The following is a 17,142-nucleotide window of genomic DNA, read 5'->3' as shown; positions in this document are numbered from 1 at the left end:
CCCCTGTTCCCTGAAAAAGCATATGCCATCAGGTAAAAACTCCCTTAATTTACTGCCATCTTACTGGCACCTCTGCCCATCTCTGTCACCTCTCATCCCTGACATCCCCTTCTTAAAGGAGGAAGTATCTCCCTCTGCCTGTCACTCCATCTGTTCCCTCAATCCCACATCTTCTTGTTTCTCTAAACTTTACCTCTCTGTTCATTCTCCTGTTTCCTAGCACATGAGCAAATGAGTCTTTCTCATCACAAAAACAAAACAAAACAATACTCCATCAATTTTTGTAGCCATTTTCTAAAACTGTACCTTCTCCCAGCCTAACCAACATTCAACTGCCTCTTAAAAGAAAAAAAGAAGAGGATGGATGGGTTGAGGATCAATGAAAAAGAGACATGAAGCAAAATATTGATTATCTGGCTGTAAAGACACTAGATGGAAAATCGGTAGTCTGAACACATCTGGAAGCAGGTCTACAAAAATCTAAGTGAGCTCATCATTCTGACTGAAACACTGGAAGGAGAACAAGTAGGCAGTGGAAGGTAGAGGTGGGAGATGCAGCCTCTTTCTGATCACAAAATGGAAAAAACAGAACTCCTTTTGTTGAAGCCAGAAAAACGACGACCAAGCAGGATGATGCTAGTGTCCAGCGAGAGAAAGGCCAGAGAAGACGCTGGTGTAAGGGCAGGGAGGGGAGGTCCTCTACCGGGAGAGCGATATGCTTTGAAAGGCTATGAGAAAAGGATGCGAAGGAAAAGAACACACTGAACTGCCTCAAAGAGCCGACAAAACAGCATGTCCATAACAGTGCTGCACAATGCTACTGTACTCAGCTTTTCAAAGCATTTTCACATCTGAGATTTCATTTTTGTTCTCACAATATCCTTGGGATGTGGGTATCAGGGGTGATTGAAAACAAGGGAGAAGTAGATGAAACGAAAGCAAAAATAAAGGTGCAAACAAGAAAGTTGGCTTATTCTGGAAGAAGGTGATAAGAAACAGAGAGAAAGAAGATAAAATTAAAGCACTGTTAAAGGATTAATTAGAAAGGGCAAGAAGGAGAGTAGTGAGGATGGACGGTGGTAGGTTTCATGATAAAACAGACACCAAGAAAAAGCAGATAGATTATAAGGAGATTTCCTCCTCCTTCCCTATTCCTTTTCCTCCTTCTTACAGTTGTTGAGAAGGAAAAACCCAGAGGAGACTGAGTGGCACAGAACTACTGGAAACGCATGGAATCCTAATCCAGGGTCAATGGGTGAGCTGCAGGAGCTTAGACAAACCAGCAGCCATTGAGTCAATCCTGACTCATGGCGGCCCACCTGTGTCAGAGGAGAACTGTGCTCCACAGGATTTTCAATTGCTGATTTTTCAGAAGTAGATGGCCAGATGTTTCTTCTGAGATGCCTCTGGGTGGGTTTGAACTTCCAGTCTTTCAGTTAGTAGCCCAGTGCATTAATCATTTGCACCACCCAGGGACTCTGCTGGAGATCAGAGAGAGACCCAAATCATATACAGAATTTTGTTTGGTTGCAGGTGTATGCATCTTCTGGGGGTGGAGTGAGGACGAGGACACAAATCTGTAATCTGGCTCTCAGGCTTTCAAAAGTCTACCCAATATTAAGAACCACCGTGATGAAACAAAGGGATAGAGAAAAACGAAGGAGTTAAGAACATAAATCAAATCCCCAAAGTAGGTAAAGGTCACCAAGCTTTTTAGAGACTAAGTGGAAGAAAATAGTGATACACAGACTATGCCTAAGCACAGAGACAGTTGTTAGTTGCTGGAAAGTCAGCTCTGACTCATGGCGACCTTATGCATAACTGGACAAAATGTTGCTCAGTCCTATGCCATCTCCATGATTGTTGCCATGGTTGAGTCTATTGTGGTCACGTGTAGCCTTTCAACCTAGGGGGTTATCTTCTAGCACTATATTAGGCAATATTCTGATGTGATCCACAAGGTGCTCATGATATAATTTTTAGAAGTAGGTCCTTTCTTCTGAGTCTGTCTTAGTCTGGAAGCTCTGCTGAAACCTGTCCACCATTTAAAATACCAGTGGCATTGCTTTCCTCGTCATAACAACACACAAGCCACCACAGTACTACAAACTTACAGACAGGTAGGTGGTAGACAGAGATAGCAGGTCCCGTAAAAACCCAGGGCTAGGAGAAAGTATTTGAGTTGGCCATGTTGATTCCAAAACTGATAATAGGACCCTGTCAGGCAAATTGATTAGATCCAAGATGTGGGAAAGATGGGTGTCTCCAAAGTACATGGAGCCCTGGTGGTACACCGGTTAAGAGCTTGGCTGCTAACCAAAAGGTCGAATCCAACAGCCGCTCCTCAGAAACCCTGTGGAGCAGTTCTACTCTGTCCTATAGGGTTACTATGAGTCAGAATCGACTAGACAACGAGTCCAGAGTACATGTTCTGAATGGGGAACTAGAAAGTAAATCAAACCATCGAGAAGGCTAGGAGGGAGGAAGAAAGAAAAAAGGCACAGGTGTTCAAGCAATCTCTAGCTGATGAGCAGCACTGTTGGCTCTGGAAAGGAAATATGCATTAAGATGAAGCCCGTGAAAGGGCTGAGATAATATATTCAGAGACAAACAACCAATATGAACCACGAGAGGTCAGCTTGACTGAGAAGACAGAAAGCTTCAAACTCCCAGACGCAATAGCTGGAGGTCAATTGGCAAAGAGCAGCAGGAAATTGCTCACAGATGGGGTGTATAAAAGCGACCCAAAAAGAGAATATTGAATAAAAATGGAGAAAGTAGATGTGTTAATATGAAAGGAACAAAGCCTCCAGGCAACAGAAGGAGCACAGAACTCCGTAAGTGTGAAAGTCAGGGATAACTTAGCTGTGACGACAGTTCTTGGTACTCATTTGCTAATTCATTCAGCAGATACTTATTGAGTACCTTTGCTGTGCTGGCTATCAGACCCTGGTAGGACTGAGGAGCAGGAGAGACATGGTCCCTGGCCTCAAGGACTTAGTGACGAGCAGGAAGCAAACAAGGAAAATCATACAAGACTAATTTAATTAGAGTTATCTTAAATGCTCCAGAGCAAATACATAGGGTGCTGTGAGAATGTAGAAGCCCCGGTTGCACAGTGGTTAAGAGCTCGGCTGCTAACCGAGAGGTCAGCAGTTTTAATCCAGCAGCCCCGCCTTGGAAACACTATGGGGCAGTTCTATGCTGTCCCACAGGGCCGCTAGGAGTTGGACCTGACTAGACGGCAAGGGGTTTGGTTTTTATGAGAATGTACACGAGGCAGTAGTGGTAAAAACAGCGGTAAAATTCTCATCTTCCACGTGGGAGACCTTGGTTTGGTTCCCAGCCAATGCACCTCATGTGCAGCCACCACCTATCCATAAGTGGAAGCTTGAGTGTTGCTCTGACTCAGTGGAACTTCTAGAGTACGACGGAGTAGGAAGAAAGGCCTGGCAATCGACTCCTGAGAATTAGCCAATGAAACTCCTGTGGGTTACAATGGTTTAACACGCAGCTGATCATGGCGATGGTGCAGGACCAGGCAGCTCCTTGTTCCCTGTGCATGGGGTTGCCATGAGTCGGAGGCAGACTGGATGACAGCTAACAACGACAGCAATATGTGAATGTGTAACAAGGAACCTGATGAGCTTGGGGGAAGCAGGTCAGGGAAGGCTGATACCTGCAGGATGAGTAGGCACTAGCTGTCCAAGAGCTGGGAAGAAGTATTTCAGATGAAAAGGACTGTTTGTGAAAATGCTCTGAGTCAGGAAGGGTTACGGTGTGACTGAGAACCTAAAAAGGGCTGTGTGGCTGGGTGGAGTGAGAATCCTGGAAGGTAAGATTCAAGGCTAGGGAGAAAGGCCATGCCACAGAGGCCACATAGATGAGACTGGTATTTCACTTCACCGCAAGAGCAGTGGGAAGCTTAAAGTTTCAAGCAAGAATGATGTGATCGAATGTGAGATTAAGACGATGACGCTGGCTGCAGAGAGGCAAAGGGCTTCAGCGGAAGAAGAGTGGGGATAGGATAGGCGGCTACGGTGATAGTCCAGGTGAGAGATCGCGGTGACTCAGACTGGGGTGGCAACAATGAAATTAGAGACAATTAGACCAACAAGAAGCATATTTAGGAGGTAGAATCAATAGGACTGAATGTGGGGGTGAGGGATCAGGGAAGTGTCAAAAGTGATTCTGGGTTTTTAACATGACCAATTTAGAGGATGCTGGTCGCTTTTACCAGGAGTAATCGAGGAAATACTCCAGAGCGAAAGAAAGATAAAACTGTTTCGCTTGAAATGAAATGCTGAGCTTTGAGACAATGAATGAAAAGGACCCACAGTTAGGCACAGCTCATGGAAGGTAAAGAAAGCTTGTCTGAGGAGGAAGGAGATGAATCTAGTTTGCGGTATGTTGAGTTTGAGGTGCTTGTGAGACAAACAAAAAGGAGATAATTGGTGAAGCAATTGAACGTGTAAGTCTGGAGCTCAGGCAAGAGGCCTGAACTGGAGTTATCAATGTGGGGCACATACTTGTCCTCCTCGGGAATGCCTCTTCTTTGGGAATAGGGTGTCTTTTTCACTAGAGTACCCCAGTTTCTAGCACTGCGCTTCTTATGTGATGGGCTTTCTCTTTCTCTCTTTTTTCTCTTTCTCCCTTTCTCTCTATATGTAATGAGCAAATAAATGACCAATCAAAACAATAAAACTAGCAAAACTGCAACATTTTGCATGGTTAAATAAACAACTGACGGGTTTTCATAGAGCAAGGTCTTTATAGGTGAGAATCCAGACCAGGTAATACAACTTCATGAGCAATGTATTACTAACTAGGTATCGAAAGTAATATGCAGTACATACCCTGTGTTTTGGAGTAGGCAAGAAGAAGCTAAATTGGCCTTGGAGAACAGATGAGATTTGTGTAAGGGAAGGAATTATCTTGTTCACTAACTGAATGCATAATTTTGATGATTTTGGATTTCCCTAGAAAATTCAAGCAAAACCTACACATAATTAAAAAAAAATCAATAATAAAGAATTTAAAATGAAAAGTATGAAGCGGTACCTTATTCTGGTTTTGATTTGCATTTCCCTAATGATGTTGGGCATATTTTCATGTGTTTGTTAGCCATTTTGGACATCTTTGGAGAAGCGTCTATTAGTTCCTTGTCCTGTTTTTTAATTATTTGTTTTTCTATTGTTGAGTTGGGAACCCTGGTGGCATAGTAGTTAAGCGCTACAGCTCCTAACCAAAAGGTCGGCTCTTCGAATCCACCAGGCACTTCTTGGAAACCCTACAGGGCAGTTCTACTCTGTCCTATAGGGTTGCTATGAGTCAGAATGGACTAGAAGGCAATGGATTTGGTTTTTTGGTTTTATTGTTGAGTTGTTGGAGTTCTTTGTATGTTCTGGACACAAGTTCCTTATCAGATATATAATTTGCAAATGTTTTGTTCCATTGTGTAGGTTTTCTTTTCACTTTTTGGATGGTGTCCTTTAATGGAAAAAAGTTTTTAATTTTGCTGAAGTCCAATTATCTGTGTTTTCCTTTGGTAACTTGTGCTTTGATGTTGTATCTAAGAAACAATTGTCTAACTTCAAATTTACTCCTAGTTTTTCATCTAAGAGTTTTTTTGTTCAGCTATTACATTTAGGTCTATGATCATTTTGAGTTAATTTTTGTCTATGGTGTAAAGAAAGGGATCAACCTACTTCATTCTTTTGCATGTGGATATCCAGTTGTCCCAGCCTTCTTTGTTGAAAAGACTGTTCATCACCATTGATTGGTCTTGGAACCTTTGTCAAATATCAATTGTCCATAGACAGATGGATTTATTTCTGCATTCTCAGTCCTATTAAGTTTTGAAACTGGGAAGCATGAATCCTCCAACTTTGTTCTTTTTTTAAGATTGTTTTGGCTATTCTTAGATCTTTGCATTTATCTATATATTTTAGGATCAGCCTGTCAATTTCTGCAGGGCAGCTCAGATTTTGACAGGAATTGCCTTGAATCTGTAGATCAATTTGGAGAGTGTAGGTAGCTCTCAACTTATGACGTAAGTTAGTTCTGATGTCAGTCGAATACCTTTTTTATTTTTTTAGTTTTCATTATTATTGCCTTTTATGATCAGTAGCTTTATAAATCTGATCTTTATTTGTCTTTGGGGATTGGAAACATGACATAATCTGCTCTGGTAGATATCCTTCATCTTGTATTGTGTTGTCCAGCCCATCCTTGAATTTTTTGGCAGCTTCAACATTAGTGCTTCCTACTTCTTCAGTTATACACATGTTATGTTAGCCAAATCTGTGTTTCAAGTGATGAAACCAGCCCTTGGTGGCATTAAAGTACTCACGGCAGTCCTCTTGTTTCTGTTCCTTTGGGGTTTCAAAAAGGCTGCATGTTGTCATTTGAATTGTCAGTAAACTCATAGGAATCCTCTTCTGGATTTATTTTCTACCCAAATCATCAACAGCTTCTTCATCTTTTGGATTGGCCCTTGCCTCTTTTTTGTTAAAATTGTCGATTTTATGCCAATCATTTCTTTAACTGCGTCCAAAATCCTATTCTTAATCCTTAATTGTTGTGGAAAGGGTTGAACAAGACAATCCTTCCTCATGTGCTATTTCGCCAACTTTCTTTCCATTATCATAGGCCTTAACGATCTTCATCTTTATATCCAAGTCTAGAGCCTTCCTCGCCTTCTTTTCTGGATTGGAATTTATAGTTACATGACTTCTTTTGCTAGACATATTATTGGGGATATAAGCCGTGCAGGTGTTACAGTGTGAGAAACTTGGACAACTTGGCATCAAATTAACAACTGAGGCTTCTGTTGGTACAAAACTCTGAATAAGATCCCACCGTAGGCCTGGTCTACAATGAAGTCGGCATCAATGTTGTAAAAATGAAGTCGGAGTTGTAACGGTTGTCAGGTGTGTACGCAGTTCAATTGTTATATGTCATTAGTGTTGAACATTACCCAAACTTCTAGCCGTTAGGACTCCTGACACCAACACTAACTTCCTTGTAGACCAGGCCATAGCCTGCTATACGGCAGTGGTTTGAACAGTAAATCATAACATTGAACATCTGCAAGTGAACATATGAGAATGCTAACATCAGCAAATTACGTACTGCAACGCCGTGTGTAGTACGTATTACTAACAGTAAGATGTAAAACAAAACAGATGTTTGTAAGTGCAGTTCATCATAACTTGAATACATCGTAAGTCAGCAACAAACTGTATATATATATGTGTGTATGCATGTGTGTGTAAAAACCCATTGCCATTAAATCAATTCCAACTCATAGGGACCCTATAGGACAGAGTAGAACTGCCCCATAGAATTTCCAAGGATCGGCTGGTGGATTTGAACTGCTGACCTTTTGGTTAGCGGTCGTAGCCCCTAACCACTGTACCACCAGGGCTCTGGGGTGTGTGTGTGTATGTATATATGTATGTATGTACGTATGTGTGTGAGCACCTTCCTTAAAAGAGAAATACATTCTGTCTCAGTTTGAAATAAAATGATTATACTGCTGACAAGAAAGAGACTTCAAAATGAGTTCATATGATATTGGAAAATTAATTTTGACACAATAAAGAACCTCTGTGCTTCTCTCTATGTTAAATAAGTCTTTCTATTTATTGATCTGAGATCTAAAGTACCTACTGCCATCTTACCAAATACCAAGATAGTACATTTCCAGTAAATCTATGAGACTGATAAAAATATCTTATTACAGTGCAAAATTACTTCACTGTGTAAGCCACCACTCGTCTGTCAGATTGTCATACTGTGGTGGCTTGCATGTTGCTGTAATGCTGAAAGCTATGCCACTGGTATTTCAAATGGCAGCAGGGTCACCCAGGGTGGACAGGTTTCAGCTGAACTTCCAGATTAAGACAGACTGGGAAGAAGGACTTGGAGATCTAATTCTGAAAAAAATTGGCCAGCGAAAACCTTATGAATAGCAGTGAAACATTGTCTGATACAGTGCTGGAAGATGGGCCCCTCAGTTGGAAGGCACTCAAAATATGACTGGGGAAGAGATGCCTCTTCAAAGTAGAGTTGACCTTAATGATGTAGATGGAGGAAAGCTTTTGGGACCTTCATTTGCTGATGTGGCATGACTCAAAATGAGAAGAAACAGCTGCAAACATCCATTAGTTACTGGAATGTGGAATGTACGAAGTATGAATCTAGGAAAATTAGAAGTTGTCAAAAATGAAATGGAAAGCTTGAAGATGGATATTCTAGTGAGCTGAAATGAACTGGCACCGGCCATTTTGAATCAGACAATCATATTGTCTACTATGCCAAATGAAAAATTGGAGAGGAATGGTATCGTGTTCATTGTCAAAAAGAAAATTTCAAGGTCTATCCTGAAGTACAACGCTGTCAGTGATAGGATAATATCTATATGGCTACAAGGAAGACAAGTTTTGAATTTACACAGCAATCACCAATGGCAAAGATGAAGAAATTGAAGACTTTTACCAACTTCGACAGTCAGTTTGAAATTGACCAAACATGTAGTCAAGATGCATTAATAATTACTGGTGATTGGAATCGAAAAGTTGGAAAAAAAGAAGGATAAGCAGCTGGAAAATATGGCCTTGGTGATAGAAATGATGCAGGAGATCACATGGTAGAATTTTGCAAGACCAACGACTTCTTCATTGCAAATACCTCTTCTCAACATCATTAATGACTACACACATGGACTTCACTGGATGGAATACACAGGAATTAAAATGACTACATCTGTGGAAAAAGGTAATGGAGAAGCTCAATATCATCAGTCGGAACCAGGCCGGGGGTTGACTGTGGAACAGACCATCAACTGACCACATGCAAGTTCAAATTAAAGCTGAAGAAAATTAAAACAAGTCCACCAGAGCCAAAGAATGATCTTGAGTATATCCCACATGAATTTAGAGACTATCTCAAGAACAGATTTAAGGCATCGAACACTAATGGCCAAAGGCCAGATGAGTTGTGGAAGGACATCAAGGACATCATACACAAAGAAAGCAAAAGGTCATTAAAAAGATAGGGAAGAAAGAAAAGACCAAAATGGATGTCAGAAGAGACTCTGAAACTTGCTCCTGAAAGTAAAGTAGCTAAAGCGAAAGGAAGAAATGATAAAGTAAAAGAGCTGAACAGCAGATTTCAAAGGGCTATTGAGGTGGCAAAGTATTATAATGACACATACAAAGAAAACTAAAAGGGAAGAACGTGTTTGGCATTTTTCAAGCTAAAAGAACTCAAGAAAAAATTCAAGCCTCAACTTGTAAATTGAAAGATTCTATGGGCAAAATATTGAATAACTCAGGAAGAATCAAAAGAAGATGGAAGGAATACACAGAGTCACTGCAGAAAAAGAATTGATGGATGCTCAACCATTTCAGGAGGTAGCATATGATCAAAAACAGATGGTATTGAAGGAAGAAGTCCAAGCTGCACTGAAGGGATTGGCAAAAAACAAGGCTCCAGGGAGTGACGAAATACCAACTGAGATGTTTCAACACATACATGCAACGCTGGAAGTGCTCACTCATCTAAGCCAAGAAATTTGGAAGACAGCTACCTGGCCAACCTACTGAAAGAGATCCATACTTGTGCCCATTCCAAAGAAAGGTGATCCAACACAAAGTGAGAATTATTGAACAATATCATTTATATCACACACAAGTAAAATTTTGCTGATGGTAATTCAAAAATGAAGGTAGCAGTACATTGACAGTGAACTGCCAAAAACTCAAGCTGGATTCAGAAGAGGACGTGGAATGATGGATATCACTGCTGATGTCAGGTGGATCTTGGCTGAAAGCAGAGAATACCAGAAAGATGTTTATCTGTGTTTTATTCATCATGCAAAGGCATTTGACTGTGTGGACCATAACAAATTATGGGTAACATCGTGAAGAATGGAAATTCCAGAACACTTAATTGTGCTCACGAGGAATCTGAACATGGACCAAGAGGCAGTTGTTCGACCAGAACGAGGGGCTACTGAGTGTTTTAAAATCAAGAAAGGTGTGCGTATCCTTTCTCCATACTTATTCAATCTGTATGCGAGCAAATAATCTGAGATGCTGGACTATATGAAGAATGTGGCATCAAGATTGGAGGAAGACTCATTAATGACCTGTGATATGCAGATGACACAACCTTGCTTACAGATGGTGAAGAGGACTTGAAGCACTTATTGGTAAGATCAAAGACTACAGCCTTCAGTATGGATTGCACCTCAACAAAAAGAAAACAAAAATCCTCACAACCGGACCAATAAGCAACATCATGATAAATGGAGAAAAGACTGAAATTGTCAAAGATTTCAATTTACTTGGGTCCACAATCAACATCCATGGAAGCTGCAGTCAAGAAATCAAATGATGTATTATATTTGGCAAATCTGTTGCAAAAGGCCTCTTTAAAGTGTTAAAAAGCAAAGAAGTCACCTTGAGGACTAAGGTGTGCCTGACTTAAGCCATGGTATTTTCAGTTGCCTTCATATACTCGCAAAAGCTGGACAATGAATAAGGAAGACTTAAGAAGAATTGATGCCTTTGAATTTTGGTACTGGCAAAGAATACTGAATACACCATGGACTGCCAGAAGAATGAACAAATCTGTCTTGGAAGAAGTACAGCCAGAATGCTCCTTGGAAGCGAGGATGGCGAGACTTTGTCTCACATACTTTGGACATATTATCAGGAGGAACCAGACCCTGGAGAAGGACATCATGCTTGCTAAAGTAGAGGGTCAGTGAAAAAGAGAAAGACCCTCAAGGAGATGGATTGATACAGTGGCTGTAACAAGGGGCTCAAACATAGCAATGATTGTGAGGATGGTGCAGAATTTGGCAGTGTTTTGTTCTGTTGTACATATGATCACTATGAGTCGGAATGGACTCAATGGCACCTAACAATAACAACAATGTATTGCTACATGGTCTATGTTGATATGCCTGACTATCAAATCATATTTGCTAATGAAACTAAATAGATAAGTAAAATATATCTGTCCACAATATTCTTAAGAATTTTTATTTACTGCTTAAAGTATTTTAAAGACATTTCATCAAGTTCTATACATTAAGGAAAGTATTTGAGAAATTTATTATACAACTCAAAGACAAATGGGGTTTTACTAAATAGACTTTAATCAAATTAGTGATTTTCAGATGGCTATGGGCTTTGTGGAACTGGATATATGAACTTCTTTTTAACTTCATAGGGCTTTCATGGCTCTGAGCTTTCAGAAGCAGATCGCCAGGCTTTTATTCTGAAGTGCCTCTGGGTAGGTTTGCCATTTCAAGTGGAAGAGTTGTTATCTTTCGCTAGCTCTAGAAAATTTCCCCTCTTACTTCTTTGATAATTTCCTCCCTTACACTGTCTATGTTTTCTCTTTCTGGAAGTCCAGTCACAGATATAGGACTTGCTCTATTTCCCACATCTCTTCTCTTATATTTTCTATCTCTGTGCCTTTAATCTGTGAGGTATCCTCAAATTGTGAGCACTTGTAGTGAATGTTTTAGTAGGAGAAAATATGTTTGTGTGTGTGTTATATGTGCATAAATATGTGCATGTTTCATTTATTTTAGGTTTCTAAAGTTCCTTCTTAATTTTTTGTTGTTCCTTGCTTTGAAGAATCCATTCCTTCAAAATACTGGTGACTCCCATGGTACCATGCTCTCCTGATTTTCCTCCTATTGCCTTAATTCTTCTCATGATTCTTTGATGCTTTTTATTCCTCTAGTTAACATTTGAATGTTTGAATTACTCATTCTGAGGCTTCTCTTCTCATTTGTGCCCCTCTTCTTCTGTTATCACGCCTATTCCCATGGCTAGCTACTTACCTCCCAAGGAAGCCAAGACTAGTCACTAGACAATTAGGATGCAGTGTACATAAAGATAGGGCTCTGTAGGAGCACATGGGAAAAGGGCCTAGTACCTTGGGAGTCAAGCAAGGCTTTCTGGAGGTGGTGACATTGAAGTTGGTATCTGAAGAATGAGTTCAATCTAGCCTGGTGAAGGGGATGCCGGAGGGGAAGCAGCATACGGGGGAGGTCTGAAAGCACTTCAGCCTGATGATGGCAGTGTAGAGTGCAAAATAGGGAAATAGGGAAATGCAGCGGGCAGAATGATGGGCCCCAAAGATGTCCATCTCCTCATTCCTGGAACCTGTGAGTATGTTACCTTAAGTGGCAAAGGGGACATTGCAGATGTGATTAAATTGAGGATCCCGAGATGAGGAGATTATCCAGGTTGGCCTGATGTAGTTATAAGAGCCCTTATATGGAAAAGAGGAAGTTAGGAGGGTCAGAGAAGGAGGTGTGATGAAGGAAGCAGAGGTGTGTATGTGGTGTGTGTGTGTCTGTGTGTGTGTGAGAGAGAGACAGAGAGAGTGCTTTGAAGATGTTATGCTACTTGCTTTGAAGATGGAGGAAGAGAACCATAAACCAAGGCTGGAAAAGGCAAAGAAATGGATTCTTCTCTAGGGCCTCCAGAAGGAATGCAGCCCTACTGACACCTTGATTTTAGTCCAGTAAGACCCACTGAGGACATCTGACCTCAGAAGTATAAAATAATAAATGAGTGGTTTTGAAGACACGAAGTTTGCAGTAATTTGTCACAGCAGCAACAGGAAGCTAATACAGTAAAGTAGGCTGGAGAAATGGGGTTGGGGTTAGGAGGGAGATGAAGTTTCCTATAAGCCATGTTAAGGAGTTTGGACTTTATTCTGAGAGCAATAGGAGCCTCTGAGAGGATTTAATGTTGTGAAAGGGCCAGAAAGATTCACGAAGATTGTCCTGGCTACAGTGAGGATGGATGGGGGGACAAAGCCTCCTCATGAACCTGCTGCTGTGGCTTCTGGCTTGTGTAGCCCAGATTGGTCCTTTTTGTCTCTGGTGGATGACCCTCTGGTGTTATTCGGCAATGACCTGACTTCTGCATGATTGGAAAATGTCAAACATTGTATAAGAATCCTTGAATCAGGAAAAGAGAAGCAGACAGACCTAAAGAGTGAAAGGATATGAGGCTGGCACAGCTTTGACGTCATTTCTCACCTTGATTTTCCACGTCCTTCAGTGGGTCCACCCCTGGAGACAGGATAAAAAACATGGGTGTGGCTGGTCCTGATTCTTCAAATGAGGTTGCAAAATCAAGTGCTCTTCCTACCACGTATTTGCTTCCTAACTTCTCTTCAACAAAATCTCTGCCAGAAAAAAAAAAATAACCTTTGAAAAATAGAGGCCTCTAAGTTTGGATTATACCTGAACATGAAGAAAATGAAGATCCTCCTAAATGGAATGATAAATATCATGATAAATGGAGAAGAAATTGAAGTTGTCAAGGATTTCATTCTACTTGGGTCAACAATAAATGTCCATGGAAACAACAGTCAAGAAATCAAACAACGTATTGCTTTGGGCTAATCTTCTGCAAAAGACTTCTTTAAAGTTTTAAAAAGCAAAGATGTCACTTCGATGAATAAGGTGCATCTGACCCAAGCCATGGTCTTTTCAACTCCCTTATATGCATGTGAAAGCTGGACAATGAAAAAGGAAGACAGGAGAAAAATTGATGTGTTCAGGCTGTGGTGTTGGTGAAGAATACTGAATATATGGACTCCCAGAAGAATAAATGAATCGGTCTTAGAAGAAATACAACCAGAATGTTCCTTAGAAGTGACTTGCTTACTTTGGACTCATCCTCAGGAAAGACCAATCATTAGAAAAGGTTATCATGTTTGGTAAGGTAGAGGGCCAAGAAAGAGAAACCATCAATGAGATGAACTGACCCACTAGCTGTAACAAGGGCCTCTAGTATACCAACAATCATGAAGATAGCACAGGACTGGGAGAGGTTTCATTCTGTTATAAATAAGGCCACCATGAGTCGGAGCTGACTTGATGGCAACTAACAATAACAACAACAACATAGAAATTAGAAGACTTGCTCATGGTCACAAGCTAGATAGTTACAGAGCTTGGATCAATCAAAGTTCATTTCTTGTTTTTTTTCCAAAATTTTATTTATTTTGTTATTGTTGTTGAGAATATACACAGCAAAACGTACACCAATTCAACAGTTTCTACATATACAACTTAGTGACATTGATTCCATTCTTTGAGAGGTGCAACCATGCTCATCCTCATTTTCTGAGTTGTTCCTCCGCCATTAACATAAACTCACTGTCCCCTAAGGTTCCTATCTAATCTTTTGAGTTGTTGTTTTCAATTTGATCTCATATAAATAGTTCTTAAAAAAAAAAAAAAACTGTAAGTAGACCTTTTTTACTAGTTAAGCTAACCTTTATTGCTTGGTTTTAAAATGAATTTAGGGGATATTTTTGGTTTAAGATTTAAAGATCATCTCAAGGCAATAGTTTCAGGGTTTTCATCCACCCTCCATGGTTTGGAAAAGTCTAGAATTCATAAAAATTTGGAATTCTGTTCTGTATTTTCCCCTTTTTGATCAGGATGCTTCTATGGAGTCTTTGATCAAAATGTTTAGTAACAGCAGCCAGGCACCATCTAGTTCTTCTGGCCTCATAGCAAAGGAGGCAGTTGTTCATGCAAGCAATTAGCATTACTTATTGATGAAGTCAACACTTACACCCATCCATCAAGGCCATACCTGATTCATTCTGTGAGGCCTGCTGTTCTGTCACATAACCTCTCATTGACCAAGAGACTTTCAGGACCAATGTTTTCTGAAAGCTGTTAGGCAGCTAAGTTGTCTATACTTTGTATTCCAGCCATCCTCTATCCCTACCCAATATGTAAGGCCCTCCAGTACTCTATTCTCTCCTTTTCCCTCATTCTCTGTGCTTCCCCTCATCTCATTCCACTTACCAATGTTTCCTTCCAAGGAGTTCCATTTTATGCTAAACGAAACCTAACGTGCCAAACAGCTGCAAAGACTTCACTGAACACCGAAACAGCTCCTGGCCTTAATTGAGATGTCTGCTCTTCCTCAAGGACACTATTTTCCCTGCTCTCAATTGGGCTCATTCTCCTACATTTGATGTACTTCAGGACTGGGAGGTAGGATCAGGGTCTTGCTCACTGCCCACTGCTGTTTCCAGTCCATTACTTCTCTACTGTTTTGCTCCATTGAGACTCATTTACCCTGGCTTATTGCCACTACTCCTGTGCATCAATGTTATTTATTGCCCCTTTGGTCACTCCCTTAATTTACTGAACACTTCTTGGGCACTTGGCTCATGGACTTTCTCTCCAGAATCATGGGTGACATCAGCATCCACGTGGGAAATCTTCTATGTTCTTAGTGACCTCAACTCTAATACTTGTTTCTTCTACACTTCAGCCCCCTAACTTCATGGCCATGCCCTCATCCTTGTAATTAATTAGGAACTTGTTGTACTTCTAAAGCCATAAGTGGAAACATCCTACTCCCTGACCAAAATCTTCTGTCCTTATATCTCTCTTAGCAAACAGCTGCAAACATCCATTAATAATCGGAACCTGGAATGTACAAAGTATGAATCTAGGAAAATTGGAAATCGTCAAAAATGAAATGGAACGCATAAACATCGATATCCTAGGCATTAGTGAGCTGAAATGGACTGGTATTGGCCATTACAAATCGGACAATCATATAGTCTACTATGCTGGGAATGACAACTTGAAGAGGAATGGTGTTGCATTCATCGTCAAAAAGAACGTTTCAAAATCTATCCTGAAGTACAACGCTGTCAGTGATAGGATAATACCCACATGCCTACGAGGAAGACCAGTTAATACGACTATTATTCAAATTTATGCACCAACCACTAGGGCCAAAGATGAGGAACTAGAAGATTTTTATTGGCTGCTACAGCCTGAAATTGATCGAACATGCAATCAAGATGCATTGATAATTGCTGGCGATTGGAATGCAAAAGTTGGAAACAAAGAAGGATCAGTAGTTGGAAAATATGGCCTTGGTGATAGAAACAATGCCGGATAACGAATGATAGAATTTTGCAAGACCAATGACTTCTTCATTGCAAATACCTTCTTTCACCAACATAAACGGCGACTATACACATAGACCTCAACAGATGGAACACACAGAAATCAAATTGACTATATCCGTGGAAAGAGACAATGGGAAAGCTCAATATCATCAGTCAGAACAAGGCCAGGGGCCGACTGTGGAACAGGCCATCAATTGCTCATATGCAAGTTCAAGCTGAAACTGAAGAAAATCAGAGCAAGTCCATGAGAGCCAAAATATGACCTTGAGTATATCCCACCTGAATTTAGAGACCATCTCAAGAATAGATTTGATGCATTGAACACTAGCGACCGAAGACCAGACAAGTTGTGGAGTGACATCAAGGACATCATCCATGAAGAAAGCAAGAGGTCACTGAAAAGACAGGAAAGAAGAAAAGATCAAGATGGATGTCAGAGGAGACTCTGAAACTTGCTCGTGAACATCGAGCAGCTAAAGCAAAAGGAAGAAAAGATGAAGTAAAAGAACTGAACAGAAGATTTCAAAGGGCCTCTTGAGAAGACAAAATAAAGTTATTATAATGACATGTGCAAAGAGCTGGAGATGGAAAACCAAAAGGGAAGAACACACCTGGAGTTTCTCAAGCTGAAAGAACTGAAGAAAAAATTCAAGCCTCGAGTTGCAAGAGTGAAGGATTCCATGGGGAAAATATTCAATGATTGAAGGAAGCATCAAAAGAAGACGGAAGGAATACACAGAGTCATTACACCAAAAAGAATTAGTCGATATTCAACCATTCCAAGAGGTGGCATATGATCAGGAACCAATGGTACTGAAGGAAGAAGTTCAAGCTGCTCTGAAGGCCTTGGCGAAAAACAAGGCTCCAGGAAATGATGGAATATCGATTGAGATGTTTCAACAAACAAATGCAACACTGGAGGTGCTCACTTGTCTATACCAAGAAATATGGAAGACAGCTTCCTGGCCAACTGACTGGAAGAGATCCGTATTTATGTCTATTCCCAAGAAAGGTGATCCAACTGAATGTGAAAATTATAGAACAATATCATTAATATCACACGCAAGCAAAATTCTGCTGAAGATCATTCAAAAACGGCTGCAGCAGTATATTGACAGGGAACTGCCAGAAATTCAGGCTGGT

At 40.6% G+C, this 17,142-nt stretch overlaps 1 protein-coding gene across 1 annotated transcript in view; it reads right to left on the bottom strand.

The window, feature by feature from the left end:
* The window catches only part of DNAH9 (dynein axonemal heavy chain 9), a 486,803-nt gene that overhangs the window by 76,523 nt on the left and 393,138 nt on the right, over window positions 1–17,142 (bottom strand). The window contains exon 61 of the mRNA XM_064271783.1: window positions 13,082–13,230. Within this exon, the coding sequence (XP_064127853.1) occupies window positions 13,082–13,230 (149 nt within the window). The remainder of the gene's footprint in view (window positions 1–13,081; window positions 13,231–17,142) is intronic.

This window comes from Loxodonta africana, chromosome 18, assembly GCF_030014295.1.
Source record: "Loxodonta africana isolate mLoxAfr1 chromosome 18, mLoxAfr1.hap2, whole genome shotgun sequence".
Taxonomy (NCBI): Eukaryota; Metazoa; Chordata; class Mammalia; order Proboscidea; family Elephantidae; genus Loxodonta; species Loxodonta africana.
Note: the sequence above shows the minus strand (reverse complement) of the source record. Positions and strands in the feature narration are given on the sequence as shown.